Here is a 23,452-nt window from a genome sequence, read left to right as displayed (position 1 = left end):
TATTGATTGATTGATCTTCGGCTGCGTTGGGTCTTCGTTGCTTTGTGCGGGCTTTCTCTAGTTGTGGTGCGTGGGCTTCTCATTGTGGTGGCTTCTCTTGTTGAGGAGCACAGGCTCTAGGCGCGCGGGCTTCAGTAGTTCTGACACGCAGGCTCAGTAGTTGTGGCGCACGGGCTTAGTTGCTCCGCGGCATGTGGGATCTTCCCGGACCAGGGCTCGAACCCGTGTTCCCTGCATTGGCAGGCGGATTCTTAACCACTGTGCCAGCAGGGAAGTCCCAAAAATACTTTCTTTAAACTTCAGAACAAACACCTAGCTCCAGTCTACGGAGCACAATGACGCGCCACCTAAGACCGGCACATCCTTCCCCTTAACTCATCCCGGAGGCCGTGTAAACCTGTGCTCAGGCTCTGGATTCAGGCTACAGTTTCAATCCTGACTTTACTACATGAAATCATAAGGAAGTTTACTTTAGCTCTGAGCCTGTTTTCTCATCTGTAAAATGGGGATAAAAACAGTATTCCTCTTAGGGCTATGAAAATTAAATGACATGCTTGTAGATGGCTGGCACAGTAGGCAGGTGCTCAACGAGTGACAGCTAACCAGCACTAACAGTAACCTTCGCTGTGATGAGAGGAAGGTACCCTCATAAAGACGAGGACACTCACTGTTATGGAAGCCAGTGGAGAAGTTAACTTGTCTGTGATTTTACAGATCTCTGTTCTTTAACAGGCTGCTCCTGCCGTGAGTCCACACTCTCAATCTAAGGGATTTGGAACCTAGTTGGCATTTTCACCACAAAGCCACATATGTAAGTCTCACCACACACAAATGCACTTCCTGCACACGAGGTTCTAGTATGCAAGACACACCTATCCAATCCAAACTCGGGCTGAAATCCCTTCTAAACGTACTCATCTTTAGCTTCCTTTCACTCCTGTGCCTCCTGAGCTATAGCGCAAATGCATGCAGCTGTAACCAGAGGGCAATGGTTACACCCAGGACAAGGGCCCCAAAGCCCAGTCTCCCTCGTCAGACCTGCGGCCCCGCCTCCTGATGAAGGGCAGCAAGCACTTCTTAACCCACTTTGCTCGCTGAGGCTTCAGTCTGGGGACTGGAATCTCTAATTAGAATTTCCACGTTCATCAGGGGGCATCTTTATTTGTAGTAATAAAATGGGGACAGAGCATCACCTCCCAAGCCTGACAGCTGTACCTTTGACAAATATTCCCTAATGGCAGTAGAAATAGGTGATAGCGACTGAATCACAGACTGCACCCGAATGACAAAAGTTACGTTTAATTTACAATGTAATAAAGGTTACAGGTAAAAAGCTACACATAAAGCGTGAAAAGGCCTATTACACAAATGTACAAATCTCTGTACAAAGCTCACATCAATGTGTCCTACCTTCGTCTCCTATGTTTGTTAGCCAGGTCTAGTCTTGGAGCTCTGGACAACGAGAGCTCTCGGTCGAGGGGGGAAAGAGCCTCCAAATCAACATCTGAAAATGTCCTCTTCGAGATATCTGTTACTTCAAAGTAAAATCTTTTCCTTTTTAATTGAAATTGCTCTAACTGGTCATATCCTTTTTATTGCCTTCATAACACACTTGAAAAGGAAAGTAATGCCTTAGAGAGTAGAGGACAGTACTCTGGAATCAAATGAGAAACCTCAGCAAGTAGAGTACTCAGGTTTGACAAGAAAAACAGGTAAAGTTCAAACAATACTGTAAGTTTAAAACTATCAACCTGTGTCTATGGCACTGGTCACAGATGAAGAAAAATCAAAATGTTCTCATTCTAACAGAAGGGACAAAAGAGAAAAGCCTAACTACTGGACCTCAAAACCACTGACCCAGGAAAACTTCTGAGTTGTTTTAAACCTTAGCTTAACTGAAGCATTCTAAACCCTCTTGTTAACCTGGAATCCGTGGCAACCCTTCTGCTACCTGGGACTTGCAGGATAGTAAATATAAATCAGGCTGTTGAACCCACAAGGCTGGCAACGCTACTGTCACCTCCACAGCTCTACATTCAACCTGAAGGCCTGGAGTCTCTCCCTGGGGTAAATGATTTTTTAAAAAATGATCCTAGAAAGAGGGAGAAAAGAAAAAAGGAAATAATGGAAAGCGTGGAAATGAGCCAGGGCAGTCTATTTAAAAGGATGTATGAAACATTTCTCTGCAATGAAAGTGTTCTGAAGACAGGTCTTTCTGGGATACTTCAACCCCACCCCCAGTTTTAATATTACATGGTTAGGACCCCAGGAGACATTCTGAAAGACGATACTGCACACATGGAAAGTTTTTCTCCCTAGTTCATTAGCTCCCCCATCACCCTTCCACCCCGTTCCCACCCAATCCCACCCTCCTCCATTACCAAAAATATCAAATCAGTAAGGAAGGTGTGGGCTTCTTGCCCGGCCAAGCCTCTTTTGCGTATTTTTTCTTCTTGGGTTCGTTGACAGCTTCAGGGTTATAGACGGCAGGGTTTGGTGCAGGGTTCATGGTCACTGCTGACGGCACGACGGGAGTCAAGTCCACGTCAGGAGCGAGGTTCGGGTATGGCATGGGCAAGCCACCGATGAGTGCTGTCCCGTGGATGCCATGCGGCTGGGAGCCGGCTTCACTGTGCGTGGGGGGTAGGCCCCCATAGAGTCCTCCACTGAATGCAAAGTTCTGCATGCGCCTGTTCCCTGATTCCTCCAGGCCCAGGGAGCCAGGGCCCTCCACCCGCTTCTTCTGTGGTTTATAGAGAAGACAAGAAGTGAGACACAAGAGTGCTGTTAGCCTGTTCTATTGCAGTCCTCAAAAAACTGGGGAAGGCCCCTAAACCTCTAACTTGTTTTGTTTCCTAAACAACCCATCTCACTGTCCTGAAATCTCAGGGTCTGGAGAGACCTTACAGTGGTCATCTAACATCATGGCTCTCAAACACTGCCCCACATAAAGTGGTCACCATCCTACGTCAAACTGAGAAAAATGAGGCTAGTGTGTGAACTTTTCATAAAGTAAGACTTATCCAGTTTAAGTGACCATTCTTTACCCTAAGGTCATACTCCTCCCTCTTTTTTTTAATGTTAAAATGCCCTTTCAGGAATCAGAGGTGATAATAGATGGTACTAAGTATTTCCATTTTTCTTTTTGGGGGGGAAAATAAAAAGTTAGTATCTTCCTGTTGGACACCTAATTTTTAAACATTAATCTGAGAGCAGAACAAATCTGTAGTGACTGAAAGCAGCTTACTGGTTGCCTGGGAGTGGAAGGAAACTGACAGCAAAGGGACACAGGGGAACTTTCTGGGGTGATGGAAATCTGTATTTTGATTATGGTGGTGGTTACCCAGGTGTATATATCTGTCAAAATTCAAATTATACTTTAAAGACAACAGAAAATTCCAAAGGATGAAGAAAAAAGAGAAAAGTGCCCAAGGGGAAATGTGACACAAATACTATGGAGCTGTATGGAAAAATTCCATCTTATACTTTTTCACACTGGACTAAAGTTCAATGAAAGATCCTCCCTCACCCCTCTACTCCTTTTGCATGAACTTGACACATTTTATCAATCTATTCTAATATATTCTAAAGATTTTTTTAAAAATAGAACTCCCTATAGCATCTCTGACCAGCATCTTCCAATCACATTTTGAATACCTCTACTAATAGGGATCTACTTCCAGGGGCCATTTGTTCCCTTTTGGCGCCCTAGCTGGCAGGTGGTTCTCCACATGTTGAGCAATCAGAACATCTCTGTAACTTCCACCTCTTGGTTCTTCAACAGAGCTGCTCTTTAAACCTAATCCAATGTGGGCTGGCTTTCCTACCTGTGCCATCCCCATTCACAAAATAAAGATGTGGTAAAGGCCAGAGGTGCCATGCAGAAATGCAACAATGTCTCTTCTTTGCCTAATACCTTACTTTGAGTCAAGAAGGGAAGGTTAAAGAAAGGTGGGTCTCTCTGCACCCTGCTGGGAGGTAAATTTACAGACCCACATCACACCATAATTTACATGCAGGATCAAGCTAGTTGGTCACCTGCAGCCTCTCTATGGCACTCCAGATCCCTACACACAGACGGGGTAAATGGATTTCCACAGTATGAAAAATGGGAAAGGAGCAAAGAATGTTTTAAAATTAAGCACACACTTAACACTTACCTACATATAAAAGAGTGGGTTTCTAAACCAGACTATATGACATTTCAAATACTGTCACAACATGCTTCCTACCTTGACTGGGACCACTGCGGTCTGCACCATGTTCCGGAAGCGACCAACTGAGGGATCCACATCCTCTGCAAAAAGACACGAGGGCAGGGTTAGTTCAGTAATCAACTGGGAGGATTAAGGTTACAGGGCTCAATGCGAACAAAGCAATCACAATAATTCATATTAAAACAGTAAAATACAGCTAACACTTCAAGTGTTTACTGGGTACTGTGTTAAATCCTCACAACAACCTTATGAGGTAAGTACCACTACAATAAACATTTAATAGATGAGAAAACAAACTCAGGCTTGGAGGAGGAAAGTGACCGGCCCAGTCACCTTGCTGGAGAGGAGCCAGGATATAAATCTAAGCAGCCAGAAACAGGCCTGTGCTCTGGACCATGTGCTACGCTGGCTTCCCCAGGTTCTTTCCCATTCCACATACCTCCCTCTTTTGAGGGAAGACATCAATAATCTCATGTTAGTGATAAAAAGAGGTCACACACCACATACCTTGCTAACACCCGCTCATTGGCAAATAACAGAATTAGGATTCAGACCCAAGGCTTCTAGCTTAACTTCACCTTTCAACCTGAACAACTGTATATAGGCATACCTTGTTTTATTGAGTTTCACTTTACTGTGCTTTGCAGATGTTGTTTTTTAAAATAAAAACAACAACAAATTGAAGGTTGGTGGCAACCGTGCATTGTCAGATGATGGTTAGCATTTTTTAGCAATAAAGTATTTTGTAATTAAGGCATTGTAAAGAAACAAGTACATTGCTTTTGTAGACATAATGCTACTGCACACTTAACAGTTTACAATATAACGTAAATGTAACTTTTATATGCACTGGCAAACCAAACAAATATGTGTGACTAGCTTTGATATTCACTTTACTGAAGTGGTCTGGAACCAAACCCACAATTCCACCAAGTTACGCCTGTACAATTAAGACTCACTAAAGGATCTGAAGCCCCTGTCCAGGCAGGGTGGGAGAGCGGCTCCCTTTTCACAGCTTATACACACACTATTGTCCCCTACGAAGCTTCTAGCTTCATTCATTCACTGTGCCGGAAGAATGCACTAAGACCAAGTAAGGGACATGCTTAAGTCAGTCAGTCTCTCATTTACTGGACATCAGGCATGGAAATAAAGAGCAAGACACCATCCTGCCTGTAAGGAGTTCACAGTTGTAAAGCCAGATAGGCTAGAATACAATGGAGGTGCTTGAAGAGTGGTGCAAAAATAGTTTTCTTGGAGCACAGAGGGGAGATTGGGCTGGATCACCTAGAATGAACAGTTTTCTCACTGAAGACTGAGTGTGGGGAAACAGGCAAGCATAGACTTATTATCATTGCTAGAGAAAACTACTCCAGGGCCCTTTTATCTTAATATAGTGGTAGGAAAGGAGTTGTTTCCCTAATAGATGTTGTACACCTTATTTTAATGCGTTGAGGGCACTTGCTATTTAAAGAAACACTCCTGTGAGTCCCTCTGGAATACAAAGATTCCTTATTTAATTTGAATAAGTAGTCCCCGGTTTATTTGTTTTAAGTCTGGCTTTTCACATATTAGGATGCCTCTAAGGAATATACCCTGGAATTATTTTCACAAATAATCGATGTTCAATGAATGAATAGCTTCTATATGGAAGAAGAAAGAGGAAAAGATATCCAGGTTCATCAGGAAGGAGAGAAGGTCTCTAAGAAAGGCACCCTTATTTTCTCTCTCATTACCATAACAGCCCTGCTCCAATCATCCCTTCAGGAAAGCTAAATCAAGTGCAAGAGCAACTGGAGCCCAAGAGGCGTGGCTAACGGGGTATGTGGCCCACAGACACAAGAGGCCTGCGGAAGTAGGGGCTAAGCCATCTGGGGGACCCTGTCCTGTGCTGGCTGAATGGTGCTCAGGCCTCTCACCCTCTCCTCGTTCTCTAGCCATTCAACTCCTAGAGAGGGGGTCTGCCCATTGCAGGAAATCTCTGCTCCTGGAAGATCTACCGAGAAGTTTCTTGCTAAGTTTACTTCTAGTATAGCAAAGTCTGCATAGGTAAAGGCAAAAAGGGTGGCAGATGATGATGAGGACAATGGCTAACATTTATCAAGGGCTACTGAGTGCCAAGCACAGATATGAGGTATTTTCACATATATTAATCATTTAATCTCCCCACCAATCCTGAGGCCAGTAGTCATGTCACTGGCCAGGGTCACAGAGCTACTAAGCAGAGAGGTGGATTTCATACCTAGGCCCTCTGATCAGAGCCCACGCTCTTAAACACTATGCCATACTCTGCCTGAACGTACTGCCTTAATAAAGCTGCAGGACAATAATTTTCATTTTTTCCCTTTTTCTCTTTTTTGGGCATGCCGAACGGCATGTGGGATCTTCGTTCCCCAACCAGGGAGTGCGGAGTTTTAACCACTGAATTGCCAGGAAGTCCCACAATAATTTTCAAGGAGAAAAACAGAACATATCAGACCCCGAGTCCTGAAAGAGACTTAACAAATTATCTAGTTCAGTGATTCCCAAACTGTTGGCTGTTCATCAGTACAAACAGGAGCTTATTAAAACTACAAATGTCTAGGTCCAACCCCTAGAAACTCTTATCTGGCACTCAGAAATAAACTTCCCAGGTTAGTCATCCAGCTCCTGCCCAAACATTTCCCTTGGGCATTCACTACTTTGAGAAGTAATTCATTCCACTTCACACATCACCAGAAAGTGAACAAAAGTCACTAGAATGAATGCCCCAATCTCTTTCACAGGAATTCTTTTAATTCTTCTTCTAAATATAAGAAGGATTTGTTGTTGCTTTTTATGCTGAGCCAAATACTTGCTACTCACAGGCTCTGGTTTCACCTACTCCTTCCTCCCGAAGGTCAGCCTTGCAAACATCCACCTCAGGGTGCCTCCCTCCAATCTACTCTCCCTCATGCACAGTTCCCAGCATTTAGGGACCACTTTCCATAGCTGGGAGTCTCCTCCTCCCCTCAAGACTACATAACACATTTAGTACTTAAGGCCATGCTTGCATTTAGTAACACATTTGGGTGAGTTCTGCTCAGAACACAGGCCACTGGGTTACTGTCCCCCATTATTCTATTAATGCAATCTTAAACTGTACTTGATTAGTTTCCACATCCCCCTGATGACTCAGACTGCATTTTTAACTAACTAAAATCCTTATACCTTTTTTTTTTCCATGAGCTGTCACTGGAGCAGATTTTCTCCATTTAAATAATTGACATTCTGAAACTAAATGCAGGACTTGAAAGTTATTCTCACTGCATTTCAATTTGGGATATAAAAGCAACTTGTTAGTCTGGGATCCTTGTTTCCATCCATGAAGGTTTATTTTCAAACAAGATTTTTGGAATCCCAATTCCATCTTCACTGTATAAACTGCACCTCCCAGCTCCATGCCATCCACCTCCCAGAGCACTTGAGATATAACATGAGCCCAATAAATGAATGTTGAAGGATGGAACAAATGGGTAAACTCAATGGCCTTCCCAGAAACTGATGCTCTCATCTTGCTGACGTTTCCATACAAACTATCTATAAATTACGACCTTACAGAGGCAAGTCTTCAATGCGATTAATAGTGGCAGAAAGTTCTCCAATCTTAGACTTACCAATCATACATGGAACCCCATGACAATAGTGTCTGCTCTGACCTATACTTAAACTCCACTATACCTGGATCAGCAAAGGAGAATTACAGCCTTCCTCCATCTACTTCTTTCACATTGCAACTGGATAATGCTTGAGTTTCAGGGCACTCCATCAATGTACAGGCATATCTTGTTTTACTGCACTTCACAGATACTGAGTTTTTTATAAATTGAAGGTTTGTGGAAACCCTGCATCAAGCAGGTCTATCAGTGCCATTTTCCCAACAGCATTCACTCACTTCGTGTCTCTGTGTTACATTTCGGTAATTCTCACAATATTTAAAACTTTTCCATTATTATTATAGTTGTAATAGTGCTCTGTGATCAGCAATCTTTGTTGTTACTATTGCAAAAAGATTACAACTCACTGAAGGCTCAGACTAGCATGGCTAGCATCTTTTAGCAATAAAGTATTTTTTAATTAAGGTACGTACATTGTCTTTTTTAGACATATGCTATTGCACACTTAACAGATTGAAGTAGTGTAAACGTAACTTTTACATGTACTGGGAAACTAAAAAATTCGTGTGACTTGCTTTATTGCAATGCCTGAACTGAACCCACAATATCTCCAAGGTATGCCTGTTCTGTACAAAAATATCTCCCCTCAACATAGCACCTGTTATCCTAAACCTTGTAGAGAAACATTACAACTGACCTACAGCTTGTGTACACTACTCTCTGACATCACAGCTTTTTCATCAGAAAAAACCAGGAAGATACCTCACCTGGGTTGATGATCTCATCATCCTCACTAAAGGTCACCCGTGAGTTCTTCCTCTTCCTCTTTGGTCTCTGAATGTCCAGATTCCCCTCCTCAATGGTGAGAGTGGAAATCCGCTTGTTGTGGGCAGTGTTGAACTCCGTCAGGTTCTGGGACAGGGTTCACACAGGAAAGACAGGAATAAGTACACAAGGAATTTGAAGGAGAATATTACCAAATAAAGGGCAGGAAGGTATTAGGAGCTAACCTTGACCTCTCCACACAGAGGAGATTCTTTTCTGCATTCAGAAAAGATTCATTACCATCCCTAGACAGCTAATACCAGCAAGCCTCAATCTGACAGAATGTGGAACATCTTCATTGACTAGTGGGGCAGTGATATTCAAAAGGGAGTGAAGGACCTTGAGCTGAAGACAGGTCATCTGCGCAAAAACCCTTGAGTTGAGGTTTTGGGTTTTTTTTTTTTTTTTTTTTTGGGTTTTTTTGAAGAAAGTTTATCATGTCTTCATGCTGAGAATTAAAGGAATACAACTGGGAAGATATCCAAGAATTGTTTTTAAGTAACAGAAACGAGAAAGGACAATTGACAGCTTCTTTCCCAGTAGCTCTCTCCTTTAAAACTTGTTAAGGATGTTACCAGTGCACTGAATATCTGGCATTAATATCTTGTCACTCCCCATCCCTTCATCTGGCCCCATTTCTACTCATAACTATCTATCCATCTCAGTGATTAACTTGGCCTCATCACTGCTGCCTGCCTCTTCCCAATCACCTGGACTTATTCCAATCTGTACTGCAGTTTGAGACATCCCAAATGTCGTGAGAACAAGGACCCAGAGATGACATAACATACTGAACTAAAAGACAGGAAGGCATGGAAGCAGCCTGGAAGAGAATGAGCAAGAGTGACTGCCAACCAGGTCCCTGGCTATGAGGCTACTTCTTTAGAACAAAATAACTTCTAAGTTGTAAGACTACTACTGTGCTTTTCTTCCTAAGGGCTGGGAAACTGTCTCGGTATACAAGAATAGTAAATGCATGTGGGTGGTTAAGGACAGGCTGGCGTTTGATCTACCTGGATAGACCAGTCACACCAATGCAGTGATAGACATGTGAAGACAAAAGCTACATCACAAACTACTGGGGTCAGCTCTAGAAAAGAAAACCTTAGCACATTAAAATTAAATCTTGTAAAATTCATGGCCTTCAGGGCAGCCAGGCCCAGAGCAAAAGTAATCAAGTTCTACTCAGAAGATTCTTGGGCTGACTGGACAATATCAAGAAGAGCTACATAAATGAATGAAAGCTTCAATCTCTGTAAGCTAGTGTTGTTCAAACAAACTTTCTAGATGATAGAAATGTTTTCTATCAGTGCTATTCAATATGGTTAGTCACTAGCCACATGTGATTACTGAGTACTTGGAATGTGGTTAGTGGCTACTGCACTGGACAGTGCAGCTCTAGAGAAACGTAACTCCCAGCCTTGGCTTCTAACATCCACTGAAGGTGCACAAGACAACCATAAGGGTCTACTGGCAGGAGATCCAGTCTCCTAGTTAGCCCTGGTTATACATAACCAAACCCACACAATGCAGCTCTCCAAGGGCCACACCACACTGCCAAAGTGGCAAAGGCTTATCACTGGGCTCAAGAAAACCTCCGGTTGCTAAGTCACTGGCATTTCAAACTACACAGAACAGCTACATACTGCAAAAGCCAGAGTCCCAAAAGACATAACAATGACATAGACAATGGAATTACATCAAGCTCTGTTTCCTCCTCTGGAAGCCCCAGTAAGCCCTTGAGTTCATCATCCTCTCCACCCATCTTCTCATCTCCTTTCACAGCCGATGGCAATGTCTGAGGCTTCTCACGCAGAGTGTATGCCCTTGTGGATGCACCAAATGAGACCGTGGAATCGATGGGAATTTGCTGAGGCTTGTGAGGCTCCAACCGAATGTGACCCAAGAAAGTGCCGTGTGCTGGGAATAACCAAATCAGAAATGTAAGAGAGGAAAACAAACAAACAAACAAACCTGAGTTGTAGAAGGAAGAGTAGCTCCTGCCAGCACATCAGTTTTGTTTTTTAAATTTTATTTATTTATTTATTTATTTATCCATGGCTGCGTTGGGTCCTCGTTTCTGTGCGAGGGCCCTCCCCAGTTGCGGCAAGTGGGGGCCACTCTTCATCGCGGTGCGCGGGCCTCTCACTATCGCGGCCTCTCCCTCTGCGGAGCACAGGCTCCAGATGCGCAGGCTCAGCAATTGTGGCCCACAGGCCCAGTCGCTCCGCGGCATGCGGGATCCTCCCAGACCAGGGCCCGAACCCGTGTCCCCTGCATTGGCAGGCAGACCCTCAACCACTGCGCCACCAGGGAAGCCCAGTTTTGCTTTTTAAAATGGAAATGGCACTGGGTCCACTTTGCATGCCTTGTCACGGGTCACAATGAAAAGGAAACTCCTTCACTGAATCTTGAATCTCTTCAGTGGATTTCTTACACATCTTCACACCTGCTGTTACCCCACATAACAAATACCACTGCTTGCTCTCTGCTGCCAGACAGGCTTGGCTCCATTCTGGGTCCAGCAGGAATGGCTCCAACCCAGCAATAGGCATGCCCCCTAAGGTAGAAGACAGGAATTGCTATGGTCTGACCTCTCCAGCCCCAAGTCTAAGGAACATAGAAATTGCTGGACTGGTGGCAGTTATGCTTGGGGTTTCCCCAGGATAAGAAATGAGGTTGGCTGAAACAGGTGCAATATCAATGGCAAGGCAAGCCAAAATCCTACTGGAGAGTCTGGATATTTTTCCATGTCTGCATTCTGTATATTATGAAATGGAGAGAAAAGACGAGATAAATTTGCAAGTAAGTACTTATGAGACAAGGCTCTCCAAAACCATTATATAAGCATACTGGGGTGATGTGTGCGTGTGTATGGGGAGCGGGGCAAGGAGTAAAACACGGTCAACCCAGGAAGCAGATCCTTTACATTTCAAGCTGTAATTATACATAGGCAAAAATGAACAAATTTCAAGGCCCCATGCAGCCAATTCTCAACTGCATTTCTGGGATTATCTTTGACAAACTTGAAAATCTTATTAGTTGGAGTGTGCTCATAGAATTAAAATTGATATTATTAATAGTCACAGCAAAATGTAGCTGGGATAAAGAGCCCATTATAAAAAATTAACTTTTGGTCAAAACAAGTTTTTGTTTTCTTTTTAATGTCCTACTGTACTACAACTCTACTACATTAATGGAGCTAATCACAGCTTCTGCTTAAATTGGACCACAATCTATCATGAGCCTATAAACACATTCCCTAGTTCCTGGGTGCTTTTTTTTGTTCTCTGTATATACCTATTGCTCTCTCCAGGAAAGTGCTCCCCAAAACCCTCTTCTCTCCAGTCATCAATTATTTCAGTAAAATAGGAAATATCACAGGAATGGAGAACGACTAATTTAAAAACCAAACATAAACTTCCTTGATGAGCAACAAAACACGATTTCAAAACTGAAGAACCCAAAGAGCATTTTCACACTGCCCAAAAGACAATGTGTGAAATAGGATGGGATATGAGTTACTTACTACTGTTGAGATCTATTAGGAAAACTCTCTTCAGATGCTTGTGGTAGACCAAGGCAGCGTGGACCCGAGAGCAAGACTGGTGGTCAATGGTAAAGTCACACAAATCAGGGTTTCTCCCAAATAAGTAATACTTCTTCTCATCAATAATCAGTTTCTAAATAAATTAAATTAAATATTACTTAAAGCTTGTTTCAACAGGGTTTAGCAAAAATTCTTCCAATAAACTAAGTAGAGCATCTTAAGATAAAATTCCTTGTCAAAGGAAATATATATATTTATATTTACTATTATTTTCAAGATAAAGAGCTCAGAATAATTTACTAACATTGGGGGATGGATGGCAATTAATCTCCCCAAATGTAGTGGTCAAATGTTTAGTGTTGATATGAAAAGAACTTTCCTAATCCTATTAGATGTAAATGGCATGCAAGAGTGGTTGTCTTCTGTCCACTGGAAATTTAAGATTTCACTGAATCTTAATTTTAGGTCAAGCAGGAAACACAAAGCATGCCTATAAAGTAATAAGACCGCTTTTCAGAAAAATATATATTCAAATGAAGATTATCAATTGGTTCACAAAGGAAGGGGATATAGACACCTATCTATATTCTAATCATGCTGCCAGAGACCCAGAGTATTTCTGGAACCCTCTTGAGAAACTAGAATTACATTAGACATCATTGTATGAGCCTCTAAATCTAACTTTATTGTCCCATTTCATTTTGGCCACAAAAAAGCATTACTCAAAGTTAACTCTAAATGAGTATTTGCTGTGTCCAAATATGGAACAACCTCACAGGGCAAAGATTTTCCAGGTTTGGGGGAAGGGGATGTAGCGATTAAACATTTACTGAAGGACTATTATTGCCAGGCATTTTTAAGTATTATGTCACCTAATCCTCAAAACAACTCTGTGAACCAAGTATCACCTTTATTGTTAAACATAAGAAAATAGATTCAGAGAGATGAAGCCACGCATCCAAGGCAGTCCAGCTGGTTAAGTAGCAGATCTGGGGTTTAAACTCAGATGTGAAATGACCTGCAATGATAACATTCTAAACAACAGTGCCATGGGTCTGAAACAATTCTGAGAAGAGCTCCAAAATGTTTCTAGCCACTGCTGTGGTACTGGAAAAAACAAAACTGTATAAGGTCCCAATATAATAGCAGAAAAGAGGATTTCGCAGACCAGCAATCTATTATTTTAAAAATTGTAGGGGCTGACATAGTATTGTTAACTTTTCTTTTGCCATATGAGAACTATTTTTTTAATTGTCACCAATCAATATTATAATCATTTTATGAAAGATAGGTCATTTTAACAAATAAGTAAGAAGAAGGATAAAGGACCACTCTTTGAGCTGAATTTATGAAAAACTCACTACACTGTCTTTATTTTTCTTTTAATCCTAGATCAGTAAAGCCTTTGCCACAGACTGGTTGTAGACTGGGCCATCATAGATGAAGGACTCTAGATAAATTTTCGCTAACACTGCTTTCAGTTCTTAAAGTCTACAATATGAGTACTTTGAAGAATAACCCTCATTCATATACATTATGTTGTTCCTTTAAGTTTTGGGGGTTTTTTTGGCCGTGCCACGTGGCTCGCGGGGATTTTAGTTCCCCCACCAAGGACTGAACCAGTGCCCTCGGCAGTGAAAGTGCCGAGTCCTAACCACTGGACCGCCAGGGAATTCCCTGTTTTTCCTTTAAACACAAGGTCTCACTAAGCTCTAGTTCACATTTCACACTATGCTCCTTCTAAAATCCCTGAGAGAAGACAGCACAAAGTTGAGTAGGGAAGTATAGTCAAATTAGGATGTACCAGGCTAGGAATCAAGAGGCTTATATTTCATTCCTGGCTATGTCATTGAATCCACAATGGGCTACAATTCTCCCCTATGCTTCAGTGTTCTTACAAAACCAGAAATACACCTCACGTACTGATAACAGTTAACAACTGCTGAGTACTTATGTGCCTAAGCACTATGAGTTTTATGCTATGAGTTTTATGCTATGTCATTTCATCCTCACAACCACTCTGTGAAGTAGGCAGGCACTATTATTCCTATTTTTATAGATAGGAAAAGTTGAGGCACAAAGAAATTAATTAATATATGCAAGTTCACACAGCTAAATATTTATAAACTGGATTAGAAATTCAGGTTTGTCTGACTTCAGAGTCTAAGCTTTTTAAACCCCTACATTATATATTTTCTTCACTCTTCCTGCATCAAAAAAGCCACCATATGGCAAAAAACATTTTAAGGAGTGAACAAGTACTATGGGTCACACTCTTAATTGTTTTTTAAACAATCACTTACCCAGTTCCTTTCCAGCTTAGCCTTTAAGGCTCAAAATAGGTATGGGGGTCACCTCTGGGAAACCCTGTCCAGCAGTGCCCACCTGCTGCTGGCAGAGCTTGTCCCAGGCCCCTAGTGCTAGGGAGCACCAAGATTCAACAACAGTCTGACAGCTCAGTCACACAAGTATCCCCATGTCTGCTCAGACCCAAGTATTAAGACTTGGGTTAAAAATAAGACATTGCTTCAGAATTGAGAGAGCCCTGAAATTTCAGCATCTTATTCTCTCTAGGTAATATCTATGCAGGTTGAATCTCACTGCATTTCTCATTCATATTTATATGCACATAGATTATGTCCTCATAAGCTTAAATTTGCTAACCACAGTGTTCATAGGCTAGACTTAAAGAAACAGTACAGAAGATCACCAGCACTTGGGTTCTAATATAAAATTGACCACATTTCTATGATTCTAAGCTGCCAGTACCAGCGATTTAGGTGTTTAGAGGGGGAAAAAAAGAAAGGGCCTCCAAATTAAATATATACATTCACTATTAAAGGCATCTCGATTATAGAAATGTGAAAATGTAGGGAAAAAAATAGTATGCCTCAGAAGCATGAAAATGTGTGAATTCTTGGACAATATGCTTCTTCTGTCCAAGTGAATGAAATAATGCATTGGTCTTTCAATAGCCACTAAGCCACAATTTCTTAACTAGCTATGGCTAGTACCATTATCCAGTTGTGCCTCTGAGTTATAACTCAGAGTGTATCTTTACACACTGGGCTTAAAAGACTCATGGCTTTTGTTTTAATATTGCACTTCTTAAACCCAGCTATCACAACACATCACAAGCCTCTGACACAAGGCTAGGACACAGATAGCTCGGTTAGTATCAAGTGCTGCCTAAGTCCTTAAAAAATAAGCACATCTCGGGTCTATTCCTCTCAGAAACAATACAGTGATGTCTAAGGATTGTAACATGACAGTTTTGTGGCAACTCAGCACACCTAAGAGCACTGAAAGAGAACATTATCACTTAATGGAAACCAGTGATTAGAAGGATGTTTGACAAGTCAGAGTGCTTTGAAAATATAAATTATTTCGCAGAGGAATATGACATTATCATTAAAGCTAGCCCTCCTTGTCTGTTTCTTCCTGTAGTAAACTAAAGATTTACTAAATTCTGGTTTTAAAAAAAAAAAGACTCCTATATGTCTATTTAGCAATAATATTTTATATGTGTGGAACAGTCTACAGTGTAACAAAACAAAACAAAAAACATTTTAGCTAACTTATTCCCTTGAATAACCTGGGTACTCTGTAACCTTTAAGATAGAAGAACACATGACAAAGGGGCTCTAAGTGACTGGCTCAGGGCTTGATGAATTAATAAGAGAATTCATCACAACTCATGCCTTAATACTCTGCAAAATACGTGGGTATCTCTACAACATCCTGAAAGTGAAAAGAGTGTATTTATAGAACATCCTGCAGGAGACCTCAAAGATAGCTTTTCATTATGGAGTGCAATGTTTTTACTATATATAACAAAGAAAAATAACTGCACTCAATAATAGGGCCTTGAACTTAAATTCTATCTGAGCAAGCAAACATAAAATTGGTTGAAGACACAGAGACTCACAACTCCACAGTCAGAGTGGGCTTAATCTCCATCTCTTGGTAAATAAATGGTAACATAAGGATTAAAAAAAAGTACACAACCTAACAGCTAATCAAAATTCATGTCCTCTTGAAGTTCTATGTGGTTTTCATTTTAGAGACTTGTAGAAAAGCTGGAATTCTGCTCAACTTGTCCTTTATAGTACTTATTTCAATTATAATCATGCAAATTTTTGTGTGATTCTGTTGTTCCCATCAGATGATTTCTTTGAGGACAGGAACCACGTTTGTTCTGTTCACTGCTATAGTCCTATGCCGAGCACAATGACTGGCACATAATAAGTACTCAGTAAATGTTTTGAATGAATGAATGAATTTTGTCACCATTTCCATTCTCTTTTTTGAGCAAGTATCTTAGTTTACTATCTTCTTTGAAGAGTTTTGGCTTGAATCTCATAAAAGCAACTTAAAAGTTAAATTCAATCTACATCATTCACTTTCTTCTTCAATTACTACAGATCTTGCACCTTCCATACAACTCCACATACTCAGAGAGAAGGAATTCACCAAGTTATAGGGCATCCAGTCTGATTGAGGCCTACAAGCCCATGATCTATTAAAACCCTTCATTTGGAAGCTGAGAGGAGTCACAAAAAACTGAGTGTCTGTGGAGATACATGGTTTTAATGTGTTATATCACCATGTGCTTTTAATAGAAAAAAAAATCAGGATGAACGAAAGTAGCATTTCTGGAAAACAAAGCACAGGAGAGGAGGTGGAAAAGTGAGTCACTGGCAAAAATCTTTAGTGTGGTGGGAAAAAAAGGGAAGACATGTATTTCCATACCTCAATTAGCTTGTCTCCTTTGACTACATCCAGATGTAAACCAGGAGGGGGTTTACCTGCCCTGAAAAATACGTGTGAAAAAACATTTTCAGGATGAGTTTGTAAATGCCATTTACAATCATTATCCCATTCAACACTGTAGCTCTCTTACTAGCCTATAATTAGTTCACGTTTAAGCAGAAATGCCATCTACTTCACTGTTATTATAGCTCCTTTCTACATTTGACACTTACTTCCCCAGTGATTCAATTGCTCTGAAACATATTTTAGTGGATCTGTATTTAGAGCAGCACCAAAGAAACCCATATTTTAACACTGGATTATCCACCTTGGAGAAAAAGCGCACAAAGAGTGCAAGTAGTATAGCTGGGGTTGTCTGGTCACTTGGAGTCTGAATCTAAGATTTGCCACTACCATTAATACCATATAAAGGCAGAATAAATCAGTTGGTGTCTGGGGCTGATCAAGACTAGACTTATCACAGAATAAGCAGAGGGTACTGTCCCGAGCTCTGAGTCCAAATCAGAGAAGTGTAATTAGGGAGCTAGGTCAATCCAAAACTATGCCCATGAAACCAGGTACCAATAAATACAAGACGTATTTGTTAACCTTGAACAGGTCATTCTACAATGGCATGGTTAAGGGAACTTTTCTCTACACTCCTGTAACCACACCATCCAAGGGAGATACATATACGTCAAAGCACCTAACACAGTGCCTGGTGCCTAACAGATGCTGAGGAAATGGCAGGTGATCTTATACAGTCTCTTCTAACTATAAGTTTACTGTCCTGGCCCAACTTCTGAAATCAATGCAGCAAGGAACCAAAATGGACACAGAATTTGTAGACTGAAGCAACTGGGTGTTACAAAAGTACAGAGGGACCCAGAAAATAGCCACACATTCACTTGCTTCCTGTGTTTGCTCCTTTGAAGTTTGAAGGATGAACAATCTTGCCAGAGTCCCTACATGTGCACACACAAAAATGCATCTGTTTACATCTAACTTAAGATGCAACACAGTCATCTCACAATCCTGACCCAACTCCTCTATGGAGGTTGCTAGTAAGACAAGTGCATTGGACAAAAGCCCATTTTGTCTGGAAAACAGGGAAAGCCAAGTTACGTCCAAAACGTGCTTTCTGAACTCCTACTATGTGCCAGGCTCAGGCCTAGGAACTCTAGGAACTGGGAATATAAAGATGCGTTAGGCAGCCCTTGCCCTTGAGGATCTCTATATAACGGGGGCCAGAGAGTAACACAAACAATACGCTGTGATGAGCAGAAATAGCCCCAACTCGGATGGGTCTCCTTGCAAGGCAATTCATATGTATTCATCGTGTACTCTACTCAAAGACTAAAATTATTCCATTTTTCCCAAGAACTTGCGAAAGGAGGAAAGGGGTTCATCCTAACAAGCAAGGATGCTCTCTGGTGCCCGGCTTCGCGCTGGTCGCTGAGGCAAGCGCGGGGGTAGGTCAGAGCCGTTCCTGCCCTCAGGGAGCTCCCAGTCTGCCAGGGACAGGCAAGTGCCGCACCCAGGCTGCAGCAACAACCGCGGGATGCGGGGCTCTGAGGGGGGCGCCGGGGCCGGGAAGCTAGCTCGTGCGCGCTCGGGACAGAGAGCAGGGGGGCAGATACGATGCTCCACAAGAGCACCAGACAGTCAGGAGTTGGGGTAAGTTCGGGGTCAAGGCCCCGAAGCGCCCCGGCAACCAGCTGATTGCCCGAGGGGCTGCCTAAGCGAGCGCCTCAGAGCCCCCAACTCTGGGTTTTCTCAGTTCCTGGGCCCGTGCTCCGGGTTCCCGGTTCCTCCACACGCCGCCCGGCCCGACAGACAGCTCTCCCTCAGTCAGTCCCAGGGTCTTTAGGCCGCTCGGCTCGCTGCGAGAAATGAGCCGCCCGGCCAGCCCTGGCCAGCGTAGGCCAGGCCACTCCAGCGCTGGTCGCCCCGCCACTCACCAGGTCGGGCAGTCAAACAGCGGGAGGCTAGAGCCGGAGTTCGCGGCTGCCGCCATCTTGCTTCTCCCCCTCCCATTTGGCGGGCCTGAAGCACGCCGGGAAACTGGAAGACCCAGCGGAGAGAGGCGGCTTCCCAGCAGCCTGTGCGTATGCGCGCGCGCGCGCGCCCACCCACGCACGCATGGACGCGCAGACGCATAGGGCGCTTCTAGTAGCGGTGGAAACTGGGACTGTGTTTTGAGGTCTTTTTCAGTGCTTGAGAGTTCGCTTTCTGCAGAGGTCAGGGCTTTCGTTGGCCGGGAGTTGTTTGAGGAAAATGGGCTCGTAAGGAGGGGTTCGGTTTCCCTCTACGTTCTTTTTGAAAACACGCTCCCAGGCTCTAAAATGTTGCGACTCCACCCTTGCTCTGGGCCTGCACCGTCAGCCTTTCGACCCTAGTCTGGAGAGAAGCTAGAGGGTAGAGCTCAGAGATTGGAAAAACTCCAACTTTTCTGTTTCTCTTCTTCTGGTCCTTCTGCGTAGAGCTGCATGCACCGTACTCCCCTCCCCATTGTAACCCAAATCCGGCACTTGAGGGCTTCTGTAGATTATCTGGGAAACTACCTTTCGGGGTCATGTAAACTCTGGACAAACAGGAGCCAGGGACGGATCCAACCAGATGGCAGGCGTCCAGATCTTCAATGTGCATGAATGAAGTGATTAATCAAGTTGAGGCCCCTTTGGATTTTAAAGTTTTGGTCATAGTGACTAGATAGTGTAAGGAAGAATTAGGATTCAGGCCTGCTTTAGGCCAACAGCTGGGTGAAAGAGACCAGCAGCAGGTCCTCTGGTTGTAATGGCTTACGTCTATTGAGTGCTTACTTATCTGGGCAAGTATATAGTTTATACGAATCATCTCATTTAATTCTCACAACTCTCTTGAAATAGGTATTATGATTCCTGAGGGGAGGGTCAGAGAGATTGAGCTGCCCAGCCTCACCCTAGAACAAGTGGTGAATGGAATTCAAATCTAAATCAGTGTGATGCCAAAGGCCATGCTCTTTAATCATCGCTATCTGTCACACTTTGATGTTGGTGTGATCATATTAGTATGCAACTAAAGCCCAACACTTTTTCACTTTTGTAGAAAACATGGGAGGATTATCTGACCTTTTTTTTTTTTTCTTTTAAGGAAACCGAATGCAAAATTATTGTTCACCCATAAAGAGGCACTGCACAGCAAGTTATCTCCTTCTATGGTGGAGTTATTTCTTTTCTTGATTGCCTGCTACTGGTCCTCTAGATTTTAAATTGAACATCAGCCTGTTCAAAAGAGTTTGCCCTTGGTGACATCTCCAGGCATCAAGATTTAGCTGCAGCATAATATTAACTTAGAATTTAAAATTATCAACTCTTAGTCAGGAGAATCACATTTTCCCCTGGTCTTCAAATGCACAGTAAACTCATCCAGCAAGGATGTTAACTGATCAGATCACTTTTTTTTTTTTTTTTTTTGGCTGTGCCTCGGGGCTTGCAAGATCTTTGTTCCCTGACCAGTGACTGAACCCAGCCCTCGGCAGTGAAAGCGCCAAGTCCTAACCACTGGACTGCCAGGGAATTCCCTCAGATCACTTATCACACGAACTGGTTAATATCCTACTTTCCAGCTTTGTGATTCCAAAAACAGACTAGGCTGATAGCTCTAAACTTGGTTTCAGGAAAACAGGCTATAGCTCCCTCCTTTGAGCACAGGGACTTGATTAAGAAAGAATTAAATAGTTTCAAGTGTTTTGAGTGTAACAGAAAAGAGCAAGGTGCTTGTATCTACAGAGATTGTGTGGGCCTTTGAGGTCCCATGCCCTTTTCAGGCGTGAAGAGGTATTGAAGCCATGTCTAACTATCAGGGATCTAATACCATCTTATGTCAGCTTTGCCTTTCAACTTCTCAGCTTCGGTGGGTGGTCTATTATTTAATCCCTTATAATGCTGAATGTACAACCAAGAAACCTAAGCTATATTCTTACCCTTATAATTCTTTATTCCTTGGCTATGTTCCCTGTTTCCAGCACAGCTGATATTCACACTGACCTCTGATGTAATGGCACCTTACACTTTCCTGGGCCTTATAAAGCAAAATGCTCTTTGGGCACCAATAATGTCAGTACAGATCAGCAAACTGGAGGACAGCAGTCTAGGACATGAACCTTTTGAAATGTAAAGACTGATGGGCTAGCTGCCTTTGGATTTTGGTATCTCAACAAAGATTAATTTCTTAGACTTTGAGACTTCCTTAGAATAGAATCTAAAGACATAAGGAGCATATTGATATCAAGAAACTTCTTAGAACATCTTTTATATATGAGTGATCAAATGGAGACACTGAAAAAATTGTGTGTTTGTGTAGAGATGGTACAGCAGGAGACTTCATTTAGCAGGGTGGTGAATGAAAAGTTTACAAGGTGCCAACAAAAGAAAAGATATTCATGAAAACTGAATAGAAATTGCCATTACTCCGCATTGTTAAAGCTTCATGAAAGACGTGGTGAGCAGGATAGTTTGTATCAGTGATGAACGGAGACTGTGTATAGTGTCTAAAGGTGTGGTTTTGAAGTCTGTGTGCTTGAGATCAAATCCTGGCTCCACAGCTCCTAAACTGTGTGCCCTTGGCCAGGTCACTTACTTACTATGCCTCGGTTTCCTAATCCATAAAAAGAGGACGAGAAAAATATATCTCCTCGATAGTTTTGTGAGTGTAAGATGATAAATGTAAAATGTAAAACATTCAGCATAGTAAATTGCTTGTAGTAAGGGCTCCAGTATTACCCCACAAATGACCATTCACATACAGAGCACTTCCTCAAGACTCTAAATTCCTGCAGTAGACTGCCATTCCTGGCCTCAGCTTCTTCAGTTGTAAAGCGATGGAGCTAGTCTAGATGAGTGGTTCAGATATTCGAGATGTCATGGACCAGGGGAAAATAAGTATTATAGGGGTGTCAACTTTTATTTTGCCAACTGAGGAGATTTTTAAATGAAGACTGTCACCTAACATCACCACCTTTTCATTTTTATAATCTTTTTAGAAAGTGAGAAGGCCATTAGCTCAGATTCAAAGATGGTACTTTAAAAAGCCCACTATGTTATTTTTCTCATTTCTCCATGGACTGTAAAAACTTGGTCCTTAATCAGAGTCCCACATTAAAAATTCTATTATTTCAAGTTTATCTTTTAAAAATTAAGTACTATATTGTTAATCAAATTTCATTTTGGATAAGTATTAAAATGAACTACTCAGTTGGCCTAAAAGCAGGATCAAGGGTTGGAATTAAAACCTTTCAAGCTATTTCCTGGCTAAATGGAGATTCTAAAGTAGATGTAATTCATAGTACTGGAAAGCAATACTGAAAAATTCCTTGAAACCTAGGGATACGCTAAACATGCTTAGACAAGAAGGGAGGAAGCCTTCTAGCCCTAGGAAACAGGATAGAATGAAATCTGAGTTAGGTTCTGGTCTGCATTTAGTGACCAAAAGCAAAAGCTTCATTCCCATGACTGAGAACTGCCTCTGAACAGAAGAAGGGGGAAAAAAACCCAAAAAACAAAAAAACTGAATGGAGGAGGCTCGGTATATTTTAGTTTGCACTGACTGAAGCATGGTTTCATTTTGATATTTTTTTCCCAGTGGTGCAAGGCAGTGTATCACCACCCCTTAACAAAACAAAACAAAACCTACCCAGGGAGCATTGGTCTAGCAGCTAGCAAGTTCTTGTTCTGGAACATTCGCAGAGGAAGTGGCCAGCATGACACCTCTACTTTACCCTATACTACAGTACTACTGTTTTAATTCACTTGAAGAGAAAACATTCTATAAAGAAAGGAGAAAGAGAAAAGGAAAGGAATACAGAGACAAACATACAGTTGGTATGTTCAGACCACATCCCTATGGTCTTTACAATCAAAGAATTTTATAGCTTTAAGAGAACGATTGAGGAAACTAGGGGCCTATGGGTTAAATAACTTGTCCAAATACCTACAGCAAGTTAATGACAGAGCTAAGATTCCCCAGGCCTTCTGTATCCCAGTCTAGTTTTTGACCTCCAAACCAATGGTTTTCAACCATGGTTATACCTGAGAATTATCTGGAGCTTTTAGAAGTCTCTATACCCAGGCTATAACCCAAACTAACTAAATTAGAATCTTGTGGCACGGTCACCTAGGTATCAGTATTTTTTTAGTTTCTAATGTGAAACCATGGTTAAGAACCACTGCCCTAAACCATGGTGCCCTAAAGGTGGACAAAGCACAGTCAAGGAGGATTCTGTGAACAGGTTTGTTAGGACCACTTAGCAGAACCTCTTGGTGACTACTACAAATTCCAGGCCACTGAAATTCTAGGCCAAGGTCATATTTGCTACCCATGACTACTATTACCACCACCATTGGATAACATAGAACAGAACTATGGTGGCTTCATTTTACACAAACTGAAAGGTTTTGTGTTTTTTTTGTTTGTTTAGTAGTTTTTTACAGTCA

At 42.1% G+C, this 23,452-nt stretch overlaps 1 protein-coding gene and 1 non-coding gene across 2 annotated transcripts; both read right to left on the bottom strand.

The window, feature by feature from the left end:
* Window positions 1-1,278: 1,278 nt before the first annotated feature.
* Window positions 1,279-19,064, bottom strand: PPP1R8 (protein phosphatase 1 regulatory subunit 8). The gene is made up of 7 exons (XM_007170501.2): window positions 18,941-19,064; window positions 16,980-17,040; window positions 12,207-12,360; window positions 10,377-10,597; window positions 8,620-8,764; window positions 4,233-4,297; window positions 1,279-2,743 (listed from the first exon to the last, which is right to left on the bottom strand). The coding sequence occupies exons 1-7, from the start codon at window positions 18,994-18,996 to the stop codon at window positions 2,390-2,392; spliced, it is 1,056 nt and encodes a 351-aa protein (XP_007170563.1). The 5' UTR covers window positions 18,997-19,064; the 3' UTR covers window positions 1,279-2,389.
* On the bottom strand, window positions 15,250-15,415 carry LOC114236341 (small Cajal body-specific RNA 1). Its single transcript, XR_003622316.1, has one exon. It is a non-coding gene; the product is annotated as a small Cajal body-specific RNA 1 (non-coding RNA).
* Window positions 19,065-23,452: the final 4,388 nt, after the last annotated feature.

Source organism: Balaenoptera acutorostrata, chromosome 1 (genome assembly GCF_949987535.1).
Source record: "Balaenoptera acutorostrata chromosome 1, mBalAcu1.1, whole genome shotgun sequence".
Classification (NCBI taxonomy): domain Eukaryota; kingdom Metazoa; phylum Chordata; class Mammalia; order Artiodactyla; family Balaenopteridae; genus Balaenoptera; species Balaenoptera acutorostrata.
The sequence above is the reverse complement of the archived record's forward strand: the minus strand, read 5'-3'. Positions and strand labels throughout refer to the sequence as shown.